This window comes from Hirundo rustica, chromosome 5, assembly GCF_015227805.2.
Source record: "Hirundo rustica isolate bHirRus1 chromosome 5, bHirRus1.pri.v3, whole genome shotgun sequence".
Taxonomy (NCBI): domain Eukaryota; kingdom Metazoa; phylum Chordata; class Aves; order Passeriformes; family Hirundinidae; genus Hirundo; species Hirundo rustica.
The window spans coordinates 12,123,172-12,149,549 of record NC_053454.1 but is presented as its reverse complement, the minus strand read 5'-3'; the positions used below and the strand labels follow the sequence as shown (position 1 = coordinate 12,149,549).

General features: G+C 39.2%; 1 protein-coding gene across 5 annotated transcripts in view; it reads left to right on the top strand.

Annotated features, from left to right (window-relative positions):
• The window catches only part of STK32B (serine/threonine kinase 32B), a 178,374-nt gene that overhangs the window by 45,428 nt on the left and 106,568 nt on the right, over nt 1-26,378 (top strand). For all 5 annotated transcript variants that reach the window (XM_040064467.2, XM_040064468.2, XM_040064465.2 and 2 more), the window contains exon 3: nt 7,028-7,179. In XM_040064467.2, the coding sequence (XP_039920401.1) occupies nt 7,028-7,179 (152 nt within the window). The remainder of the gene's footprint in view (nt 1-7,027; nt 7,180-26,378) is intronic.

Below are 26,378 nucleotides of genomic sequence, written 5' to 3'. Positions count from 1 at the left end.
TACCCCAGGAGTGTGCCAGTGTCTGTCTGCACAGATACAATACCCCAGGAGTGTGCCAGTGTCTGTGTGCACAGATACAATACCCCAGGAGTGTGCCAGTGTCTGTGTGCACAGATACAATGCCCCAGGAGTGTGCCAGTGTCTGACTGCACAGATACAATGCCCCAGGAGTGTGCCAGTGTCTGTGTGCACAGATACAATACCCCAGGAGTGTGCCAGTGTCTGTGTGCACAGATACAATACCCCAGGAGTGTGCCAGTGTCTGTGTGCACAGATACAATACCCCAGGAGTGTGCCAGTGTCTGTGTGCACAGATACAATACCCCAGGAGTGTGCCAGTGTCTGTGTGCACAGATACAATACCCCAGGAGTGTGCCAGTGTCTGTGTGCACAGATACAATACCCCAGGAGTGTGCCAGTGTCTGTGTGCACAGATACAATACCCCAGGAGTGTGCCAGTGTCTGTGTGCACAGATACAATGCCCCAGGAGTGTGCCAGTGTCTGACTGCACAGATACAATACCCCAGGAGTGTGCCAGTGTCTGTGTGCACAGATACAATGCCCCAGGAGTGTGCCAGTGTCTGACTGCACAGATACAATACCCCAGGAGTGTGCCAGTGTCTGTGTGCACAGATACAATACCCCAGGAGTGTGCCAGTGTCTGACTGCACAGATACAATACCCCAGTGTCTGACTGCACAGATACAATACCCCAGGTCTCACTGCACAGATACTATACCCCAGGTCTCACTGCACAGATACTATACCCCAGGTCTGTCTGCACAGATACAATGCCCCAGGTAGGTCTGCATGTGCCCAGGAGTGAGGGCAATGGCTCTGTGAGTGGCCACACGCTTTCTGCCACAGCTTGCCAGTCACTTGCCTTAAACAAAGAACTGCCAGCTGACGCAGAAGCTGTGGCTGTGATGGTCCTACGCAGGCTCAGACCTCACCTCCTTTATCTGTGCATTAACAAGGAACAACCTGAGCTCTCAAAGGACACCATTGAAGCAAGCCTGTTTATTTCCAGGAAAAAGGGCATGCTTGTGGTTTCTCTTCTCTCCACACGCGTTTCCTACTCTCCTCAAAACTGCTGTGGTGTATCTTTTTCTGAAAAATATGCATCAGTGTCTGCAAGATGGCACCTGCTCTTAAGACGTCCCTAGGAAGAATTGGGACGGAAGCAGCAGCTAAAAGCCGGTGGCCTCAGGAAAGACAAGCACTTGAGATACAATGTGTCTGATACCAAAAGCCTAGGAATTCCTGTGACAGCCAATGCTGTGACTGTGAATTGAAGACGCCAAAGGAGAAGGCAGGGAGCTGATTTCTGAAGCCTTGTGTGGGGACAGATCCCAGCTGCTGAAGCAGCCAGCCCCAGTGGAGGAGCTGAGGGGCTGAGCATCACCTTGAGCTCTGCGCACAAGAGCGAGCTGAGCGGCGTGGAGACTGCCGTAGCAGATACCTCCCGCAGCAATATCCTGCAGAGGCCTAAGGTTGCTGTAGCAACAAGAGTAATTTAAGAAATATTGAGAGAGAGAGAGAGACGGAGATATTGTACCAAGAGCAATAAAATAAAAAAATAGAGCATGTCTTAAAACATCCTATTGCTCGCAGAAAACAGAAAAGGCCGCAGAGGAGCCATAAAGGAAGCAGGCAGTTTAAGGAAAGCGTGATACTGAGCATAGTGTTGTACATTGCAAGATGCTAGAGCGCAACAGACCCCGAGCAGTAAACACCCCGCAAATGAGATTAACAGTCTTGCATCCTTTTTTGACGTTTTCTGCTGCCAGGTACTTCCAGAAGGACAATAATAGGAAAGGCTGCCAGCAACGATGCTTCTAAATGATCAATAAAGGCAAGACTGACTCACAGAGACAGACATTTGAAATGGTGACGGACTCACCACGTTGTGCTTTTGGCTATGTTGTAACAGGTCATTTTAAAATGGGCTTCTTTCTTTCCCTTGGCCACGGAAGGAAAAACAAGGTGATTTGTCAGAAGCCTGTACTCGTCTGGGAAAAAGAAACTTGTTACACCAAGGACTTTTCTGTTGCATTTGACAACTGCAAAATAAGGATTTAAGTTTAGAGGGAACTCATACTTTAAACATGTTCTCTGAGGATCGTGCGACTCTATTTTCACCAATACAGATTCCCCAAAGTGGATTCACAAGAACCACACTCATATAAACCTGTAAGAAAATTAGATATTTGTAGAAATATCACAGAAACATTCACCAGTTTCCCAAATGCCATGGAGAAGAGTGGATCGAAATCAAACAACAAGCTCTAATAAAGTATGTAGGCTTGTTTTATTTTCCTGTATGATGTGAAAGGGTGAGGGCTCCTTTGTGAGGCCAGAGACAGTAGAGACAGAGACATGGGATACTTCAGAAGTGTGTCTCCGGCTTAATCTGGCTGGGTTTTTTCCATGTTGTTTTACGTAGAGCTATCATACTTCTCAAACAAAATATTGCAAAAAATCATGTATTTGGAGATCGTCCAATAAGTACAAAACCAACAAGGACTGAAATACAAGAATTCTCATTGTCCTTTACTGCAACAATAACCACATAATTGCAAGGTTACTGCTGCAAAATAATTTGTATTCAGGTATAACCACTAGTTCTCAGAGATATTATAGTACCAATTTTCTCTGACTTCCCTGTTCGTGGGAGTAGTTACATTAAACAATCTGATCTCCTTAAATTAAAATTATAATTTCAATGTACAAACTCTCTCCTGTTTGTCTAAGATGCTGAGATACAAGGCTTAGTTCTGATTAATTTGGTTGTATAAAACAGTGACTTCCTGTGATGAAGTAAATGAAATTACAGTGGTGTAAACCAGATGGGAGCCCAGAATCATGTCTGCACTGACTGAGGGTACTTTAGTAAATAATATGCAAAATATTTCAGGAAAAAATATGCTGCTATCCTAAAAGCAACATAACACACAACTGTAGAATATTAATACTGTTTGACAGTATAACAATCTGGTTTTTAGCTTGAATTAATATGAAAGGATACTAAGCAGATGCTTCAGCTGCCCCAGATGTCATGCTTTGCTCAGGGGAATCTGGGAATGAATCTCCCTATTTAAAGGAACCCCCCTGGCAGCCTAAAGACAAACTTATGATATCCATTCTCCAGCCTCTTTGTGTAAATCTTTCCATCTCTGCTTGTAGGTTAAGACTATGAGAATCAGTTTTTCAGAGCACATGGGTAGGACAGGCAAGGGAGCAGTATTTCAGGCAGATGCTCAGCAGCAGGTTCATCAATTCCCATCAGGAGTGTATCTGATTTCTGCCTTGTAGCCCTCTGCATTGGGGTGAGTGCTTCTGCCCGTGCAGAGCCACAGCCCCTCTGCTGGGCTGGGAGTCCTCACGGCAGCTAGAGCTGTCCCATCTCATCTGCTGATGTGAGATGCAAAACATCATACAGGAGCACGGGTGAGTGTGCATCCCAGCTCCCAGCTCTCCACCTAACAGTGACCTTGTGCAGAGGTTTCTCTGGCTGTGGGTTTGCATCTCTCCTCTTTTATCACCTGTTGTGAAACCACATCTCGTGGCATTCTGAGACGTCTAAGTACGCCTGCTAAATCCAGACTAAAATTGAGACTATGTGTACCTTGGTCTTTCCAGACCATGCACAGAGCAGCTATAAGTCTCTTCCAGTGGGAAACAGGAGAAATCTGTGTTTTGCAGCAAGTCTGATAATATTTCAGCCATCACCATCTTTTGCTCTGGGAAGAACTTTGTTGAAGCTACCCGTGGTTGCTCAGCCAACACAACATTATGCAGCCTCCTTCAGCAAGCTTCTCTGGTTTTTGCATGTGAAATCAGATGAAATCCAAGAAGGTAGTTTAGAAATGGGCCACAGCACATGTTGCCATTGAAAAGTGAAGCTTAGCCCTAGAACAGTGATCTGTTGTCTTCCCCAGATTCTGAGGGAAAGTGGCTCCAAATCAATCTCTGGTCAAATTTCTTCTAACCTGACAGGATTTAAGGTAGCTCACTGTTACCTTCTACCAGAAATAACAAAAGACACCACCCTGTGATAACAACTAAGTTATGTAAAAAAAACTCTTTAGAAAGGCAATATTTTCAGAAGAGATTTTTAAAAATAGCACTATAACATTAATGAAGAGAAAATGAATGGCGTTCATAATACCTACCTTTAAACATGTACAATGCAGATGCCTATATCCAAACTGGTAATCTACAGTGTCTTTAGGGGACATTAGAGGTAAACCATTCCAGGTACAGAGATAGTCCCCTGTACCTCTTTAGATCCATAACTTGTGTGGAGGTGGCTGCTGTCCCTCTCTGCTGACTATGAAGCTGGATAGTTGTTGAGTTCAGAACACATATTTGCTCTGAGTAATCACACTGTCTGGCCTTTGGTAAATGATATTCCCAGAAAAATGGAAAGAGTGTGAGTGTGACAGGCTTCCATACTGATACATGTAAATAAGGCAATTCTGCATAGACTTACATCATTATGAGTCATCACAGAACATCACAGAATTTTTTGTTGAGGTGCCAGAACACCTGTTTATCCCTATTTTAAAATTGCTCCTTTGGAACCAAAAACCCTCCAACTTAAACATTACCTGTTAAGACTGCACATTTGAGAAAACTTGAGGGCATTTCTTTCCTTTCTTGCAGTAGTGAAAAGTTTCAACCCATTGGTATTGTCCTGCTCAGGAGAAGAGCTGACAGCCAGCAGGTGGAAGTGCCAGGATCTCCACTACGATCCGGTGCTGTCATAGCTATGTCAGGCATTTTTCACAATAACATCAACATGGATGCAGGCCATGTTTCCTGATTTTTAGTAGGAAGGAGCTTCATTATATTCATTAAAATCCTATTGATTTTGTCACAATGTTAAAGGATTTGCGTAGGCACACAATGATAGAAAATGTTTACCATCACTCTGCTTTGAAGCAGTGTGTTAAGCAAGCTTCTACCAACAACAGAAGGTCTGTTTCAGCTGTGCTGAACACCCTTGTCTTTACTGCCAGGTAAGAGAACTGAGTGCCTTCTGGAGTCCCAGCAGGGTTTCAAAACTGGTTTACATTACGTATTTTGGTGCTGCATATGATCTTGGTTAGCCACATTGGTCAAACCTGTAATTCTCAGCTGAGTAAAACCAATTCTCCCAGCAGTGGAGGCTATCAAGAAGGAGGCTTTTAATGTAATGGACTAGGAGTCTTCTGCAAACACCTAACTCTTGGCCAACTTGTTCATGAAAATCATGATGCAAACCAATGTACCTGACTGAATTTCTGGACTCAGTTTCTGAGCTAAAATCCCCAAAATTGTACTTCATAGTGTGACTTACTAAATTGGAGTGTCCAGGTATTCTAAGACAGGATGTCAGGATTTGCCCCTGAAAATTCTGCTTATGTTTTTAAAGGACCTGTGGGAGCTTGAACAATTCATTTCCATCCTTTCTTTTCCCACTCAGTTTCAGCTCTATCCCACTTGTTACTTTTTCTTCCTCCTAAAGGCCAAACACAATTCCTCGCTGTTCCACAAGCACATTTACTTTCCATGTAAATGTGAACCTTTAGCTATCTTAAGGTCATCAACAATATTCAGATTCTTCATAACCGTCCAAGGTGAAAAATTAAACAAAACTTCATGACTCACCATTGTGCAACATTGATAGGCTCAAAACAAAATGTTTCTCTCCATGTTTTCCTTAATAGCAGAACAACTCCTCATATTAGGAAAGGTAATTATAAACCCTGCTAATTCATGCCTTATCATCATAGGTTAAAGGTACTCTATGAACTCCTCTATTTGGTGTAGATTTGCACTCAAGGACACACTTTATGAAAATAGAGTTTCAGAGATATAAACATGGTTTGGCTTCACTGGTCCTGTTCCTCCCAGTTTCAGCAGTGGGAAGTTGGCTTGGTTACTCCTGATTGTTTCTAAATATTGGGTGCATAAGATCCTTAAACTCAGACACAAAGGATTTCTCCTTGGTTGTCAGTATGTTGTAATCTGAACTCTTACCATGAATTAATGAGTGTACAGTATAATTTTTGCTGTGTATAAATATGGGAAGTATAAACTGTATGTGTGCATGTGTGTGTGCATATTTAAACACACAAATAAAAAATAATGCCTACACCAAGTGTATCCTGAATACCTTTGAACTTTCACTCTACAGACTGGGGATAGATGTTTCCAGTACATTCAGAACAATTGTGTATTTCTCTGTTGACAAAAATAGTACTTAACCTGATGTTTGGTTGTGGTGCTTGTGACACTCTCCAGCCTCATTCTCAAGGTAAAATATCATGACAGAAGGCAATCCAGATTTCCCATCGGAGTTCTCTTGAGTAAGATTTTCTTCATGCATTTACATGACTTTTGTCACAAAAAAAAAAAAAAAAAAGAAAAAGAAAGGGAAAAAAAAAAAAAAAAAAAAGGCGTAGAAGTTTGCTGCCAGCGACTAAATCATTGTAATGGTCTCTTGTGGATTCAGAAATATTACAATGAATATCTGTATGAAAATTCTTCTTTTCAACAATCATTAAGGGAGCATAATTCTGATATTATAAATGAAATATTGAGCCTTGGGAGCATAGGCAAGGTTTATGATGCAGTAATCAAGATGTGAGTATTGACTTATGGGAATAAGGACAATGACTGTGCATTTTCCTAGGCAGGAGGCAGTAATTTCTCTGCCTAATTAAATAGCCTGTGATTTCAGCCATTGCAGGATATTCCTTTCAGCTTTTCCATGTAAGTTCTGAAAATAATGATATTTTTCTGGGTCCCCATTTCTTCTTATGCAGGGTTGGGTTGTTTTTTTTGTTAATTTTTAATTACATTCTATTACAAAGACTCCTGCAGAGCTGTGAAGTGAACTTACTGAAGGTGTTACTCTGTTGTAGTAACCAGATCTGAATTATTGAAATATCATTAAAGACTCCTTTTTTCCAAAGTCACAATTGAATTCGGTTTCTCAAGGTGTCAAAATTTTTCTTTTACATTTCTGCCAATTAGGTGTGCATTGTACAGAAGAGAGACACCAAGAAAATGTATGCCATGAAGTATATGAATAAACAGAAGTGCATTGAGAGAGATGAAGTTCGCAATGTTTTCCGGGAGCTGCAGATAATGCAAGGCCTGGAACATCCCTTCCTAGTCAATCTGTGGTAAGAAAATCTTTAAAATACTTTCATGGATCTCTCATTTTCTCCTTGTTGCTGAATCTGTTCAGAGTATGAAGGCTGGAAAGCTGAAAAAAAGAAAAGATTTTTGGTGACTTCCTGTGTTAATGGTATTAGGGTTCACAGGGAGTTTTACTTTCCATCAATATTTTTAAGGTGTCTTTTTAAATTGGAATATTTAAACATCATATTCATCTGTTCATTTTTGGTTTGGTTTCTCTCCAAATTGTTACCAGCTGTGTATGGAAACTGTCCTGTCCCTTTTTTTTTTGACAATATCTGGACTAAACACCTCTCATAAAGCTGTGGAATAACAAAACCAACCATTAAATTAATTTATTTTTTTAGTTGATGTAGAGAAAATTCAAAACTCAATTACTTTCTAAAAATTACTGTCACAGGGCAACAGAATAGTGTCTTTTTGTAACCTCGAATTTCCCTTATCTTGTCCATGCTAGCCACTGAATCTTTTGATCACACATGAGAGTGAGAAAATGCTGATCAAGCAATGACTCACCTCAACTACACCACCAGCTTAAAATATTTGCTGGATCTTATGTAGTGTAATAATACTTGTTGTCTTTTGTAATGATAGTAGTAATGGGATGCAGAGTTTTCCTCCTTAGCTATTCACCTGTATAATTCAGAAAATAAAAGGGTGGAGGGGACACAAACTATTACAATATGAAAATTATTGAGTTTGTGAATAGCCTGATTGGCTGCAGATAGTTACAAAGCACATTGATCTTGTGGTTTGTGAGTTTTAGCTGTCTTACCTCAGCTGACCTTCACTGCCTAACTGAGGTCACTGCCTAACCTACAGTGTTCTGCCCATCCCTTAGCTCACTCCTGCTGCCAGGTTAGAACTTTTTACAAATTAAAAGCCAAATTGTGTTCTGTTGTGAGTGAACACAGCTTTAGTACAATTGCATTCTGCTACAATAGAAAGCATTTGAACGCAAAATTGATTCCAAATTAGGTCCAAAAGGACTTAATTGTACACATACATGTGTGCTCTTCACTTGATATGAGAGATCTGAGCTAATCTAATACCATGTTGAAAGCTTAAAGAAAAATATATCATTGTGACTGAAATACAAAACTTTCCCAGTATATTTTCCAAGGTTCCAGCAAACTGTAGTCTTGGGATTTCTTCACCAAAGATATGGTATATCTGTACTTAGGAGCCTGTGGAGTTCTCTGTTATGTATTTCCTTTTTAGAAATCCCACTAACTTTTGTTCTTTGTCAGGAGAAGTGGAAGTTTCCACTGTGTAACAAGACACTGTACAGAAATGGCCATAGGTTAATGTGATCTGAGAGATAAGCATAACAGTGCTGAAAGACTGAAGATCAAATATTTATTGTGAAACAAAAAGAATGCTAGATTCGCATTACTGAGTCATAATCAGATGATAAATATTCTTTCTTATTTTCTTTTTCCATGCCAAAGATTAAGCTGGAAATAAACAATACCTTAAAATGTGATGATGCCTTTTATCCTTCCTAGACTTCTAAGATACCGCCACAGGATATAAAGACTCAAATGTTATACTATATGTGTGTATGAGAAATGCAGAAAATGATAGAGAAATGTAGTACTCTAGACTTAACAAAATGTTTCAGGCAAACAGGACACTATTCAAGATACTCCAATGCACTAACAATGTTTTATATTTGATGTCTCTAGTAACGGTTATAGTTGACTAATCTATCTACAAGTACTAATCTCTTCACTCCTGACTGGTAACAGGACTCGAGGAAACATCATGAAGTTGTGTCAGGGGAGTTTTAGGTTGGATATCAGGGGAAGGTTCTTCACCTAGAGAGTGGTCGGACACTGGAACAGACTCCCCAGGAAAGGGGTCACAGCACCAAACCAGAGTTCAAGAAGCATTTGGACAACGCTCTCAGGCACACGGTGTGACTCCTGGGGATGGCCTGTGTGGGGCCAGGAGTTGGACTCAATGATCCCTGTGGGTCTCTTCCAACTCAGGGTGTTCTGTGGTTCTATGATTTTGTATGCGGCTCTGCTGACATTCAGGGACTCAGACTAACACAATTAGAATTGCAGAAATTTTTCCAAAAAATAATTCCATTGAACCATATTATTTTCACCTGAAGTCTTCATCTCAAATATTGCACATTCTAATGTCTGGTGATTCAAAGCCCTGACTCCAGAGTGAGCTACTGAACTTCTGGAGAACCTGTATTTCACCCTGGGAAGACAAAGGGAAATCTTGAGCCTGAGCCTTCCCAAAATTAATCTAGTCTACCCTGAATAACTCTTTCCTTGTATCAGGCTTATGATGTGTTTCTATAAAAAATTAGCCTTGAACAATCCTACATTAATTTAAAATAACTTTCAATATATTTCTAGAGCATCTACACTTGCAGGCTGCAGTAGCATTTTCCAGACCTCTGCATTCCCTGTCTCAAATTTCAGCTGAATTTCAAGATATTCTACACAATATCTTCAAATAATGACTTTTGGTTTTGAACTGCAACAAGGGTAAAGCACAAAAATCATAAATGATCCATGAATAATAGTCACATCTGTTCTGTTAACACTAAGCCATATAAACCTTTTAAACTTTAAAGTATATTTCAATTATTTAATATTTGAAACTACATTTTTATTTCTGCCATGGGTAAAGGAACACTGCAAGTATGAATGGGATAGTCCTTAAATACGCTCTTCCCAGAAATAACTTACTAAAATAACATTTTCATTAATTGCTGGTGAGCTAACATTCTGTTTAATGTATTTCTATTTGTAGTTTAGATGCAATAATAATTTGCATCAAATACATTTACATTGTAGTTACAACTTATATTAGATGATTAGCAGGAATCCATGAGGTTTCCTCCTATGAGTCAATTCCTGACATACTAATGGAAGAAAACAGTTGAATCTGCATTTCTTCTATAGTAATTGCAGCTACATTAGTTTCATTTTTCAGAGTCAGATTTTGCTGTTTGTTTGGTTAATTACATTGTAAATGTAGAGACTGTAACAGGAGTTACTAACCCTGTGTTCTTTCAGAAACTGGAATATTCATCTAACAAGGAACAGTTATGTCATGGTGTATGGGGAATAAGATAACTTCAACTTGTTTAAATTACAAAGTTCATTTGGCCTAGTCTGTCTTTCTAGGCTCCTTCACACTCAGACATCGTGTCTAAGATAAGATTTTGGTGACTAAAATCTAGAAATTAAAATAATTTTAGTTTTCCTAAAATATCATTTTCTGTAACAATAATTTCAGTAGTGGTTTTTTTTGTTTGATTTGGGTTTTTGTTTGTTTTGTTTAGTGGGTTTTTTTTGGTTGGTTGGGGCTCTTTTGTTTTGTTTGGGTTTTGTTGTTGTTGTTGTTTGCATTGGGATGAATTGAAATGGAATCCTGCATATTTCAATTTAAAATGTCAAATTCTAAATCAATATTGAAAAGTATATATGGAGGAAATTCCATAAAGATTACTTTTTCATGAGTTTGTGGGTTTGTGAGTGTGTATTGTCCCTGACCAGAACAACTTATTTTCAAAGGTTTATGATCTGAACTTCAAAATAAAATTAAAATAGTACTAAATTACCTAACAACTCCTTGAACAAAAGGGAATACTAACTAAGTATATTAATCTTTCTTTGAGAAATTACATCACCAAAAATAAAAGCTGGCAATTTAAGAAACAAACATGAATACTGGAAAGTCCTTTAGTTTTTCACAATAACTGAATAAAGTAATGAGGTGTGTATACAATCTATCCTCAGTCAAAATCTTGTGGAGAGAAGAGGAAAGAAGGTGAACATTCTGTGGTGGGTGATTCTGCTGGATCTATCAGGAACCACAGCTTAGGCAAGAATACAGAGCAGTTAATTTAAAACAAGCATCTCAACTCTGAAAGATCTCTATTAAAAAGCTTTTTGAGGCTCATGCATCTTCTCTGAGCTTTATTAAATTTAACTTCACAATCTCAACCTATAAATCACATTATTTGAAGTATGGACTGTCTTTCATAACATCTGACACAGAAAGAAATCATTCTTCTGTAAATGCTCATAAAAGCTTGGAGGAGAACTGGTTTTCAGGATGAGTTTGGGGTTGATTTATAACCTTCATTTTAGAAATGAAATTGAATAAATGCTTAAAGCCAGTTTTATCACCATTAGAGGCATTTCTGATAATAGAGATTCCTTCTTAAAATAAAATGCAGTTCTGTTTTTTATCAGACCTTTTTTTTTTGTCACGGGTATTTCAAGCATAGATGAATGGGCTGTGGAAATGTCAGCTGCCAACTTGGTCCCACCTTGAGACTGCTCCTCTCCAATATTCATAATTTTATCCATGTTCATCCTTCCCCAGATATCTGAGTGTCCATTGGGCAAGATGAGTGGCGTTCCTGAAAGTATTCATGTTTTAAATACGCTTCTTACAACATGCATTAGGACTGAGCCAAGAGCCAGGTTACTTGCCAGGTACCAGTGTAGGTAGAATGGTATTGTGTGAGTTGTCCTTGATCACGAAGAGATGTATGAAGCATCCATGGGCTGCTCTGAAAATAGCATGGCTTACCATAAAAGACAGAATTTTTTTCTAAAAAAAAAAAAAAAAAAAAAAAAAAAAAAAAAAAAAAAAAAAAAAAAAAAAAAAAAAAAAAAAAATTCTCAAAAGTTTTGAAACATTGAAATTATCTTATTTTTTATAGCTTTGCCAAAACTTTTTAACTTGCCAGAACATCTTCTAAAGCAACAGAGGGAGAAGGATAACCATTTTTTTTTTTTTTCAGCTTGTAGGTCATTCTCCCAGTACAGACAAAAGAGTATGTTTGATTTATTTAGCAAGCCATGAAGAAGTGTTAGCTGCATTTTCAGAGTGGCTATATACTGTGATGTATTTTTCTTTTGACTCATCAATCTATGGAAACTGGATGTATTCCACAACAGACCCACAAAAGTAAATTAATGTTGCCAACTACAGTAAGACTAAGTTTTAAATCCAGTGAAAGCTGAAGAACACACATTGCAGCAAAAATGTTCATGCATTTCTGAGTTCATCTAAGACCCTAACATACCTTCAAAAGAAAGAGGAGGTTAAAAAAAGAGAAAAAATAAAAAGATTCTGGAGACAAGGAATTATTTTTTCAGTCTCAAGTGTTGTTGGATGTGTTGCTCAATGTACAAGCATATATATAGATACATAACTGGAAATTAATGCTTCCCTTTGAAAGGTGGTCTTTCTAGATAATTTGGGAACAATGTCATCCTGGACTACCCCATAACATGGATTTGCTCCTCAGGTTGGTATCAAATTGCGCATAAATCTACAAACATAGGGAATCAAGGACACCTGACCAAGTGTTTTACTGCTGGGTGGAGATGAAAACAACCAGCCAATTCCCTATCAGAGACCAAGGCGATGAGAGGAGGTGTTTAGGTCAGTCTCAGGTGAGTTTGTTTAGTGGCTGCCGTCTTGTGGCTGCTTAACTTGCCTTGATATAGGAGGTCTAATGTGGATTGAAAAGACTTTATGGGGAAATTCAAAATGTCTTTTCTGACATGTGGTGGGATTGGTTTCCTGAGCTTCATGAGGCACCACAATCAAGGCTGTGAGTAAAGTTCATGCTCTAACAGAATAGTTGCATTATTCTGTTTGTGGAAGGGAAAAGTGGGGTTGTGTTGTTTCCTGCTAGGACCCAGGTTGGGTGTTTGCAATTGGCCATGAGCCCCATGAGCAGTAAGAAGTCCTGATGAGAAGGAAAGGTAAGCTGTACTGATGTCTGTCCTTACAGTGTGTGATGGATTCCAAAGAGGTCATGAAAAAATCCAGACACACATTCAGTTTTCTTGGAGACTAATGAAGGTGCTTAATGGTCTTTGCTCTCTGGTTATACCCAGCTGCTCCAAGTCTGGTTATGGGGGACAAGACTTTGGTGTCATCCTCACTGGCTGTGTCTATACTAGTAACTTAAAACTAGGTATCCTTTCTTGACTCTCAAACCCAATATTTTATAGTGCAAAATGTTTCTAGGCCTGCTCCCATCCTCTCTGTGGGCTGGGGCATGAGCACCATCCCAGAGGAGCCCCAGGTGTAGTCAGACTGTTCCCAGCCTGCACACCCTGTCCCTGGCTTTGGGAGATGACCAGAAACAGACTTTTCTGGGCCATTTGTTCTCAGTACATTTGGATAACAGTCACTGATGTGTTTATTGATGCAACATGGGTTTGTTATTTTGTGAATTTAGCTGAGGTTATGAATGCCAGGCCATGTCATCCTGGTCCATCCCAGATATCTGACAGTGCCTAAGTTTCTTTTCCAGCCAAGATGAGAGTGCAAATCAAGGGAGGAAGATATATTTAATATCTTGAACAGATCTTAGATGGATGAATAATTTTTGCTATAGATGAAGCAGAGGGTGAGTAGTTTTCTCAAATAGCTAGATCAATTCATCACTGCATTAATGTAAATCTGAAATAGGTGAAGGTATTGAAAAAGACTGAAAAAAACTTCTGTTCTCTAGAGACTTAGAAGAGATAATGATGGAGGAAAAAGGGCAGAGAAAGGTGATGAGGCAGCAGGAAGGGTAAGATAATTGGAAGAAAAGAATATAGAATAGATCTGACTTGGGTTGTAAATGTTCAGGATTTTATTTCTAGCTGTGGAAATTACATTGGACTCAACACTGCCAGCTGGTAACCTCTGGGTGTTTGTGCTAAAAGAATATTAGCTGTAACATCATCACCAATTGATGAATTCGTGATCCAACAGTTTTTTGGGTTGTGGTTGGTGTGGTGGTGTTTGTCGGGTTGTTTTTTTGTTTGTTTTTTTTTTTTTTTTTTTTTTTTTTTTTGTTTTTTTTTTTTTTTTTTTTTTTTTGTTGTTGTTGTTGTTGGGTTTTTTGTTTTTTTTTTTTGGGGGGGGGGCGGGGTGTGGTTTTTTTTGGTGCTGATTTTAATAACCTAAGATAACAATTGACAGTACTGGGACACTGTGTGTAAAAATTTTATTCTGGAGACTAATTGCTTCCTGTGAGAAGTTGCTGTCACCTTGAAATATATATCTTTGGGCTCAACTTTAATACATTCCTCTTAGAAGCAGGAATTGGCCTTTGGCATAGTTTAAGTTTTGATCTTTTTCTGCATTAGGAACTGCTGCAAGAGATATTTCATCTCCTGTGTGTCTGTCTGCTCCTGAGACCCTTCTTAGGAGTGTACCTTCTGCATTATTCTTACTGTGACACATGTTTTATTTGCTGACCCTAATAAACTTTTCTCACAGAAAGCTTTTACTGCAAGAGGAATCTTAATATAAATATCAAACTTCTGTGAAAAATAATCCCTTCTGTTTTAATTTTTTTCATTTCCAGCCATGTTCCTCTTATGAATTTGCAATTCTTACCTTACTCAGCCTTCACAGAGGCGTAGCTGCTACCCAAAGCAGCTACTCTTGAGCTTGGAGGGAGTCTTGGCCATGTCTCTGGCTTGTGGTGTAAACACCTGCAGAAATTCTGTGCATATTTATGGCAGGAATAAATGTTATTCCTTTTGGGCAGATGCAGAGCTCCGGTGCTGTGACAGGGGTATTCTCAAGAGAGCATGCGAGCAGGATTTTGGTGCTCACACAACCTAATGCAATGTGAAAGAAAGAAGAAAAACACTTAGTTATTGCTTCAGACTCCTCAATTGCTACATTTGGCAAGCAGAGCTTATTTTCTTCTTATTTATTTTTCCCATTCTCTGCTTTAAAGGTTAGGAATGCCAAACACAATAGCTAGAGTGTGCAATTAGACTGATGACCAAGGTCCTGTAGGTAAAGTGGCTCTTTTGACAGAGTAATGAGTCCATCGTGTAAATCTACTGTTTTCAGTCAGGATCAATTCTTACCTATTGCTGTGCAATTAGCCTGTAGTAAAGGCTCTGTTAAATGTCGATTACACAAGATGCAGCTCTGCACTTTGTAATAAAGGGGGCAAAACTTGGATGCACTTGTAAAACCATCCGAAGTGTGGATGCGAAGTAGGTGATAGTTACAGAATAAAAATAAGTGCTTAACACTTCCACTGCCAAACTTTGATACTGAACAGATCCTACAGTTATACAATGATGTTACAGTTTTTCCTGGAGACTATTGGTATAGTGTTCCTATATGGCTCTAGAAACTTCTCCTGGTTTGCTTTTGAATATATTTGTGGTTTTAGTGATGATGCTTTTTCGTTCAAACCAGACAAAACACATTGGTGAAATCGTTTTTATTTTTAACAGGCTGAAGTAAAAGTCAAGTAGTGATACTAGAAACAAAACCAAAGCCCCCATGGAACAAGCATGAGATATCAAATATAGTGGTAATTGAATATCTATGTGCTTCAGGAGATATGTTAGCTCTCCATCTCATAATTCCTTCTTGTTTCTGCAAGAATGCCAAGTATATTTTTCAAGTTGCCAAGTATTGAAAGTTGGGGACATTTTTTTGCCAACAGTTCAAAAGAACAGAAGCCAGAAGTCTGTATATGAGGGTATAAGAGATGTAAATAAATTTTTAAATAAAAATTAAAATGCTGAGTGCAAGGCAATTGAGAATTTCCATTGTTGGAATTGTATCAGAGTGAATTTAAAATGGAAAATGATGCAATTAAAACAAAGCAGGAAGTTCTATAATGCATTAATTTTGCCTGCCTAGGAGAATATTTGCCTTAACTCATTAAAATTTATCAAAGCTTTTATTAATTTAGAAGTCAACTACAGATTTTTACAGCATAAGTGTGCTTTTAATTCCATTTTATTGAACAAAAATTATATTTATTTTACTTGTAAAGTGCAGTGAGAAGCTGATACTAAGACTTCAGAAAATTATTAATGGTATCCTGTTTCAAGATTAATGACAGTTGTGCAGTGTAAGGTTCTAATGAGAAGAGGATAACTCTCATGTTTCATAAGTACATGACACATAAGGGAGGATTTAAGGTTCTTTTTCTGTGGTGATGTACATTTTACAAATTAGCGTCCAGAACAAAGGAAGGTCATGGGCTATGAAGATGACTATTTAAATTCCTCTGCAAAATGGATATGGCCAGTGGAAAAATTACTTCTGCCCATCAAATTCTCTCTAACTACCTAAACTAGAATTTATCCAGGGTGCAGAGAGCAAATTCTTTCTTGCAAAACCCGAGGTGGTGGGATTGAAACTTGTTGACAAATGAGCAAGTGAAATAGACCTACCAGAAATCATTCTTCTTCTCGACCACAGCTTTCACAGCCTCACCAAGAGATGGGCTGAGAGAAGGACAGAAAATAGAGGTGCAAACAAAAATGGTAATGAGCCTGGCGAGAATGTGAACTGTGGGCTGAAAGGAGAAGGCATTTTTCTCTTCAGTGGGTACAAAATCTAACCTCATTAGAATGTGTAACCAATACCAGTGCATAAATCAGATCCTTCAAGGTCTGGACTTCTTTTACTGATATTTGAAAATAAAGCAGAAGCAAAAATCAAGTATTTTTTCCTGTGTCTCCAATGAAAGAGAGATGAAATACAGATTTCTGTGCAAATTGTTCTTTCTGTGGAAGTGGAAAACTCTGAAATTTTTTCAAAAATAACCAAATATTTTGTTAATCTTGCACTAGAATGCTTGAAATTTTCTCTTGAGGAAATTGTCCTTTATTTGAAGAAAATATTCAAAAACCTATATATTCCTTCATAGAGAACATGTAGTAATTTATAAATGATCAAACAATATGATAAAAAGGAACAGCACATTCTAAGACACACCCATTTAAAAGGAATTTTAGGAGTTAAGCGTCATAAGGCATGAAAAAAATGTGGAGATATAAATTATAAATGAAGATATTAAAATCTAAAAATAAAATATATTATGCTGGTCTCAAGTATTATCCTTTTTATTGTTCATCACTTAGTAAATGGTGACATCTGTAGTCTTGACAGTAGAGTACTGCATGGGAAGGATAAGCTTGGCTTCTTTCAAGTCAGTACAAGCTCTGTGGAACTGACAGGTAGGACAATTTCCATTCCTTATCCCAGCTTTACTGCATGGTCCAGGTTCATGTGGTGAGCACCTGCATGTTTTTCTGGCTCTGGGAAGTCTGATGCAGCAATGCCTTCCATTCATCTTCAGCCATGGTGGAGTTACCTGCATTTCTGCAATCTTTAGCAAAGGTTTGAGCCAAGCTACCTGCAGAGGTCCTATCCCTCCTCTAAAAGTCAGTGGAATATGGTGCATAACAAAGTTCCATATGAAATAATAATGACAAAACTCTGATTGTGATCCATGTTTGGGATCACTAAATTACAGAAGGGTACTAATGAAGCATAGGGTTTTCTAGCACTTGTTCAAATGGAAAGTGGAATTTTAGTTGCAATGAGAAATTGACACTAGCAATTAGACTACAAAGATATAAGAAGACTGATAAGGCAGTCTTTGAAAAAGGAGTGACACACTGAATATCACTGTGAGTATCTGAAATCACAGAGCACAGGTGTCTTTTGCACTAGCTCTGAGGTGACTGCCTTGTGCATGTGTGCTATCAAGAAGTGAACAGCCCTTCCCCCACACAGCAAGTAAAAATCTCTTTGAGCATTATGCACCACAGCAGCCTGAGGAAGCTAAACAGCACAACAGGATTCATTTAGACTAGCAGGGGAAAAAGTAATACTCTTATGACTCTTTGACAAAGTTCAGTGCTGAAGAAGAGTTTGAACTTTTCTGCTGGCGCTGCTTTTTCAGCAAGTCTGTATTTAAGTTTCCTTTGAGCTCTTAAAAAACTCCACACTGTGTCTGTCTGTCTGTGCTCCTAATCAATCAAGCTCTTTCCTGCTCGGCAAGGTCAGTCACTCACTTGTGACATGCAGAGAAATGCTTGCTCAGATGGATCTCCTGGGTTTCCTCTGGGGCTGGAGGAACCACATATTTTTTAAAACCTCTCTCTTATTTTCCTTTCTGTTGCTAATTCAAGAAAAATCTTATGACCTTTTCAATAGGGCTTGATATGACAGTTTCAGGATGCCTCATCAATAAATTATAGAGTTGCCTGTGGTTCTTTCTTTAGCTATTTAATACAACTGATGGCATGTGCACCATATCTGCATAATTAGTGGCAATGGTTGATACTCCCAATTCAGATGTTTATCTTTAATTATTAGTATCACAACCTTTGACAAGTACAGCCTGCTCTAATGACATCCTGTATTCATTTTTCTGTATCTGTTCTAATGAACAGTTTCATTTCACACTTTTTTTTGTTGTTGTTTTTTTCTTTTATCTCTCTTGCTTGGGAGACAATTGAAAACTTTTTATGTCACCAAGGCTCTTCTGCTCTCCTGGTGTTTCTGTGCTCTTTCACAGGGACAAGAGAGAAAGGACGCCCTCCAGATTGTTGTCTAGCTTTTGTTTAAGTCGGAAGTCCTCTACAGCCTTGCAAGCACATCTTTTTTATAAGCTGTAGAACGCAAGAAGTCAAGGATGCTGTCAGTAGCTTCAGAGTAGTGGGGCTGTCAGACACAATGAGTCTGAGAAGCAGGGCTGAGCACAGAAGAGGGCAGGAGCTGAGGCTCCCAGCCAGGTTGACAGCCTGAGGCAGCTGGAACCAGGGTCCTATCTCTGCCACCGACAGACAATTAGGTGCACATCAGCAGAAATCAATATGCTCAAACACTTTTTCCCCTGCTTAATCAATTGTGTGTGAAGTGATTCAGTTTAACACTGGGAAAAGTCTTTGTTTTATTCATTCATAACTCCCAGAAGAAGAGGATGTAAAGTTATAATGAAATTAAATAATCTCCTTCCCTGAGACATGGTGGTTTTTGTTGCAGTCTGGAATCATGGTAAAGTCCTATCACTATCCATTGTTTAACCTGGGGGGAAAAAAAGTATTACTATTAAACTCTTGTCTAAGTTACTTGCAGAACTTCATTATGTAATAAATAAAAAGTTCCAGTTAACCTTACAGGACTTTCACCCATGCTATACTTTCCCATATTCCCTGTGAATACTGAATTTGTAACATGAAGCTGCAGCAGGGTATAAAAGCATCGCATGTACCCTTGTTTTTGCAGAGCCTTCTTCTAAGGCCAAGACTAGAAAAGCAAGGTATGCTTGTTTGTACCACTTTAAACACAGAGTCTTTGGGGAAAAAAAATCAGATCTGGGAGTAAAGTACAGAGGTATCACAGCACACAGAAGAATGAAACCTGGCAGGTGACAAAGCAAGATCATTCAATGAAGTTTAATGAAGAGAGGTCCTTCTTTCTGAAATTATTGCTTTAACACCCTCTTGCCACCATCTTGATGATGCTGCCCTCACCAGCACCCACACCCTGACATCTCTCATGGCAACCTGACAGGCTCTTGCTTCTAACCCAAGGTGATCCTTGATCTTACAGAGAAACTGTCAGTCTGCAGGGTCTAAATGCAAGAACATTTCAAAGTGGTGTTTCCTCCTCTAAATTTAACTCTCAAAATGTATCTGGGGGAAGCGTGGTGGGAGAGACTTTATCTTGAACTTCTGACTTATTTCTCTTTTTAGATATTTTTATGGCAAAACATATGCATTTGAAAATCATGTTGTATGTGCTGCCATAATGTTACCAAGTATTGCCCAACATGTTTTCTGTACAGAAGAATGATGAGACATTAATTAGGTTCCATTGTTTCTTTGCCTTTAATGTGGGTTTCCATGACAGCAGAGAGAGAAATCAGTCAAAGCCAGTAGCTAAAACTGACAATTTGCATTCTGGTCAGTAGTCTTAAAAATGTGATGTATATTTAAATAATTAGATTGTCTGAGTGTTTGGTCACATGTTGTACTGCTATGTCTTTACTTACAGCAGTCTTTTGTAAAAATGTAAATTATTATGAGATGCTGATCTGCAGTTTTGCCTCTCTGCTGTTTACAGAATAGTTTATTCAAATGCAAGGAATTTTATCCTAACTAATGCAGCAGTAAGGAGTAATAGAACCAAGGCAGGAGTTGTTATGCTGTAGGCTAACTCCATAGTTATATGAAAATCATTTGTAGAGGTGCCTGAAAATAGTTTGAACAGAAAATGGTGTACCAACTATAATCTATTTTTTTTTCTTCTAAATGTATGTCTTCTACTAGAAAAAAAATCCAAAATACAGGATCATCTTGATTCTCCAGTGTTGGCATCAATTATAGTCTGTTGCAAATTATAGTCTGTTGCATTTGCTTACTGTTTCAATAAAGGGTTAAAGATGAGAGGATTTCAGGCACACACAACAATCTAATTTGTACACATTTAAATAGGTATTTCTAAGAGAAAATTTGTATCTTATTGTGAAAAGTGCTTAGGAAAAAAAAATACTAGCAATACATGATTTTTATTAATGTTAGCATGTAGCACAGGTGTTTAAGACAGCTGCAGGTTTCCCCATGGAGAACCACAAAGAGCAGAACTATGAAGTCATTGTAAATTTTCTTAAGTGCTGGTAGACAATAAATTTGGTTTTCTTACTCTTCCTGTCAAATGGATCTGATATAGGTCTACAAAATAAATCAGTTTATTCCAAAGCATTCAGCTGGTTTTGCAAGAACAGTGTTTCCCACCTTAAAATGCTCCTTCTTTTGTGTGTCTGTGATGGAAAACACTGACATATTTTGTTGAAACACACACATACAATAATTCCTTCAATTTTCAGCTGTCTTTCTGGAGCATCAGGGTCTGAGTAGATCTCCTAAAAATAGCTCCAACAAAAGTTGCACCTGTGTTTCACTGGCACAAGCCAGAGACATTCCCACTTCTTCTAAGAGAAATTTCAAGCAGCAAAACCTTCAAAATACAAAAGTTGGGGTCAGACACCTGCAGGGCAGTTGTCACATTTTATGTCATGGGTTAGTACAGTTTGGTTTTTTAGTTATAGAAGAATGTAGAATAATTCTCCAGGTCAAGACCTGGGAATTGCTTTAGAAAGGACAGGGACCTATCAGAGAGTTAGTTGGAATATTGGCATCTGTTCTGACCACTGAAAATTGTTAGCTACGACTTTGGGAAGTACCATATAAAACCCCTTGATTTCCTGCAGGTGGGCCTTTTTCATTCTTTCTTTTGGTGAGAGAGAGACAGGTAACATCGAGCTGGGCCTGCTGCTCCCCCCTTTTGGGGAGCTGGCCCGAGACCTGGCCGGATTCCATCGGCTCCCGAGGCGGGGGGGGGCGGGGGAAGGAGAGGTTGCTGTTTTTCAACAACTACTTTCTCTAAACTTCCCTGGAGCAGGGAGAGATCTCTGTTGGGCCCCTGATAAGAGCTATGGGCACCATTTGGGCTGAGGCTACCCTGATTTACCCCGAGGGGTGGGCTGAGAAGGCATTTATGATCCTGCCTGGATTTTTGTGATTCCAGACTGCCCGGGTGCTCTGATCCCTGGTGTTTCTGTGAGTTCTTCCTCCCTCACCAGCATGGCCTTGAACATCTAATGCTAGGAGCTACAGAGAGAGAGAGACAAAGACTGAGCAAATTTAACCCTTTCCTGGCAACATGAAGCTTCCAGAGCTTGGCCCTTCTCTGAGAGCGTAAGAAAGGACAGAGTGAACATAAAGAGGAAAAATAGCATGAAGTCAGTAGAGCAAGAGTGAAAAGACTATTAGGACAGAGGTTTGAAGAGTTGGTTGTTCCATTCTTACTTGCTCCATAGAAATTAACTTTATATTTAGATCATTCCATTAAATCATGGGAAAGATATGCATTTGGGGAGATGATTGTTTTGATTTGTGTGTGGATTTGAGCAAAGGTGTTTGTGATAGGCTAAGTAATATTAATCCTATAAGATGTTTGAATAGAGATAAAGATGAGAAGCTCTCTGCACCAGTGAAGAAGTGAGAAGATATCTCTGTACCTTGAAGTGAAGAATCCTTTGCTTTGGAGTTACTCATCTTAAAAAGGTGACACCCCAGTATGCAAAAGTCTAAGACCCATGACCCATAAGCAGCTTGGGAACCTGCTCCTGGTAGGGTCACAAAGGCAGATTTTCTCTGGGTGGTTGTTTTTGTGACAGTTTAAAACCCACAAGAGAACTATTCTAAGATGTCAGTGGGATCCATGACTCTAAGAGAGACTCTTCCCCTAAAGAATTGATAAAAGACTATTGTCAGATAGTGAAACTGACAGAAACTTACAAGTTTTGTCTCTTTATGTTGTTTTGTAGGAAAGTGAACAGTTTGTAAGGGGAAAGAAGAGTGGTTTTAGAGTTTCATTCTGTTTTAGTCTTTTTCCAACTTTATTTTTTCTATTCTTTTAGTGTATGTTAATAAAACTATTTGTTAATTTTTAAGGTTGAGCCTGCTTTGTTTTACTCTTAGTCTCTCTCCCACAGAAAAAGAGTGAGTACTAAGACCAGAATTTAGTGAACGTGAAACCACTACATTAACTGGTGTTTCTGCCCAGTTTTAAAATTAAAACTATTAACTGGGCAAAGTGCCCAATTCAACTATTCGACATGTTCAGTTGAAAAATACTTGTTAGCAGCTGAGGAGAGCTGGCTGAAACGGGCTGTGACTTCATCAGACCCAGTTCTTGGTGGTGCGTAAATGATCAGATAATGAAATTTGTGTGCTCTACCCCCTCCCCAAACACCCTCAGCCTCAGCCTGGGTCCTTCTGGATGTCGTCTTATGGATGTCTCTGAAGGGGCAAGCAACTGGTTGCACTATTTATAGAGTGCAAGATACATTCCGACCCTGCACCTCCAAAGGGGTAATGTGCTAGGCATAAGAAATCGGATTTTGTACCTTACATCACTTTGTGCATATAAGGAAACATTGCATCACAAATGGTAGAAAACTGCACAATTTAAAATACAGAGGGACTAAACAGCTCAAAGATGAGCACTTTGGAGGGGGCTTGAGTAGTGGAAGGAGGAGCTGCTTCTTTAATCTGGATTTTTTAAAGGAAAACAAATATTGGAAACAACTGCAGTGGAAGAGAAGACAAGTTATGCCAAGGATTTTTGAGACAAATGGTCTGCGCAAAAGGTTTAATCAGGATGGAGGTTATAAACTTACACTGAGTAAGTAAGAGTGGACTGGAGAAAGTGGTCGCTGTTATTACTTGCCTTTAAGGAAAAATTATGTATATAAATTCTTCCTTCAACAATTAAAAAGTCTGCTTTGTATGAGAAAGGTTTGCTTTGGCACGTGTTACTACTAGTAACATTTTGAAAATGCAAAGCTTGGCTGCTGAAGAAACTGAACCTCCTGATACAGGATGTATTGGAGAATTAGGTCATTACAAGAATGACTGAGTTGAATGGGAATCTGATTACAGTGGTGACAGCCTGCCTTCAGAGAGAAGGAATTACAGGGGAGGGTTTCAGGCTGGTTCAGTGCTGGTGGGGATACTCAAAACCCTCCCCTTTGGCCCAGTTTATTTTGGAATATATCTGCCTCTCCCTCTATGTGCTGCTGATATAATCTGAGTACTGATAAATTGAAAATAGAAATAACAGTGAGAATGGTAATCCGGGCTTCTGGAAAAGGTAAATGTATTGGGTTGACTCTGGCTGCACTGCAGGTGCTCACCAAAGGCACTCTGCTGCTGCCCTCCTCAGCTGGATGGGGGAGAGGAAATGGAATAAAAGGCTCATGTGTCACAGTCCAGTCCGGCTGGGCAAGCATAGCAGAAATAGAGGGGCGAGAACAATGGAGTTGCCTGAAAAATAAAGAACTTTAATAGTGAAAATAACAAACACAGAAACCGCACAGTCTGAGGGGCAACATCCAAAGAGCAAGGGGTGTAGCAAATATAAAAATATATAGGGGTATCTGAGGGCAGAGGTCCAATCCTAAATGCGGAACAGGAATGTGACCGTAATATGTAATGGGTCTTGAACCAGCTGAGAACCAGAACCAGAAACATGGCCTATTATGGAATTGATTATATTGATATGAGCATACTAACTTCCAACATTTCAGTATCCTGCCTTCCCTAGTCTCAGGTTGAAGCCTGCATAAGCCACCAAGCCTGTTTGGTTCCCACACTCGTGGGTCAAGATAAGGGCACGGAGAGATCTCTCACTGGTGACCTTCACAGGCAAAACAGGCTCCATGTGGAGAAATTAACTTAATTCTCACAGAAGCCACACCTGCAGCCCACCTGCTACCAAAACCTTATCATTCTAACCCAGCAGAATAAGTCTTGGAGATGAAGGATGGATTAATGTTTGGCCTGTAAGGGGATATGAAAATAGTATTTGGAATTCTCTTTAGCTGTATTCTCTTTAGCTGTATATGAGACTCACCTGTAGAGGATTTGGTAGTGTGGTTCATCCATGAAATCCCCACAGAAAGCACAATTCTCAGAGGTAGGGGGAAAAAAAAAAAAAAAAAAAAAAAAAAGACAGTGGGAAAGAAGCCTTTGTAAAGAAATAAATACAATGCTAGCAACTTTTAGGTTGGATGAGGCATAGCAGACCAGTGTCACAAGGCCTCAGAGAAATGGAAAAGGCTCATAAGTTAAACAGAAGCCATATTTATTATGAGGAGTAATTATGCTGCTGAAGGAAAGAAGTGTGCCCAAACAGCTGGGAAGCAGCAGATACTTGGAAGAAACACTTTGCCCCTGAAGAATAAACCCTTGCAGAAGAAACCTTTTACCTCTGAAAGGGCCCAAGTGTTACAGTAATTTGAGATTAGCAACAATCATAATTCTAGTAAATGGTGTCTTCCACTGCAGTAATGCTGTTTTGGTCACAGACACAAGCCAGTCTAAATATCTCTCTAATACTATTTTGTCTCTACTCCTTTCTTGACTGCTGGAGAGAAGGGAGGAAAAAAGACAACGTAAGTACTGTGTGGAGTGTGCCCATGCCTGCCACTTCAGTAACTCCTAATGCTTGAAGAAGCTGTTGGCAAGGAGGGCTTCTGTAAAACCATCCTCTGGTGGGGCAGGCAGGTGGCAGGGCTGAGAGAAGAGCTTTTCGTGAGGAAGGAAGAAGCCTCTTGACTTTGGTTGCATAATGGACGGAGCCCGGTGGAGCCGAAATCTAAGTCTGGTGAGAAAACTAAAGGTTCTGTGCCAAAAAATGGCTACAGGATGAGAACTCTTATTTTTTCAAAACAGAATTTATCTACATCTTTCTTTTGTTTTGCAAGGTACATTGACAGGCCTTGTAGGAGAGTGTGGGGACGGTGATGAAAGATCTCTGGAGTCCAGGGCAGCTCTTCAAACATGTGGTTTATTTCATAGTTCGTTGTTGCAAGAGCTTTGCTTAAGCTGCCAGCCACAGCTAAAACATGCCCAAACCAAGAGGGCTAAGTTCTAGTTGCAATACATTATAACTCCTGTTTTGAATATTCTAGTTTACACTAACCAACAAGTACAAGACACAAATCCTACAGAATTTACATACAGCCTATAGGAACTGCTACATTACCATACCGCGTCACATTCCAAACCCTAAAAGCTCGTTTCTAGACTCCTTCTCCCGGCCACCTTGGTCCCACTTGGACCCTTGGCATCCCTTTGTTTGCCAAGAGTATTGCTCAATCAACAGGGCTCTTGCCTTCAGCTAACTCAATCACTGTCTTTCGGCTTGGCACTCTACGTCTCAAAGCTCGCTTTCATTTCTATTTCGATTGTAGGTTTCATGCTGTTAGAATCTTTTGCCAAGCAGTCATATTTGTAAGCCTTTCCTGTTTCATCCTCTCCCACAAGACCTGACTTTCATTTCCCATACAAGATCTACTTATCACAGCGTCTCACTAACTCACAGAAGAGCAACAACTTGCGCAATTGGAGTTGGGGTCAGTTTGGGTAAAATATAGGGAGGACTCCTTTTTTAGGTGGGGTCTTCTTTTTTTTTTTTTTTTTGGTGATAAGTTTGTTTGTTTGCTTGTCTTTTAAAGTATTATAATGCAAAAGATGCTGTAAATCTGCCTTCTACTTTTTTGAATTCTTAGCCTAATAATTGTGTTATATTCTGCATTTTGGAAGACAAAATTTACTATCCAGATTGGCAATATCCTTCTGTGCTCAGTCATAATTTTTTTTCATGGCCTTGAGAAAAGTAGTTAGAGTTCTCCCTTATCTTTTGATTTTGTAGTTGTCTTACCATTTAAGTTGCAGAACATTGTTTTGCAGATGACCTTTTTCCAAACTATGATTTCAACTGAAGTTAGCATCTCTTGCCTAAAAAAATGTGAAGGGAAAAAAATGAGTGTTTGAAA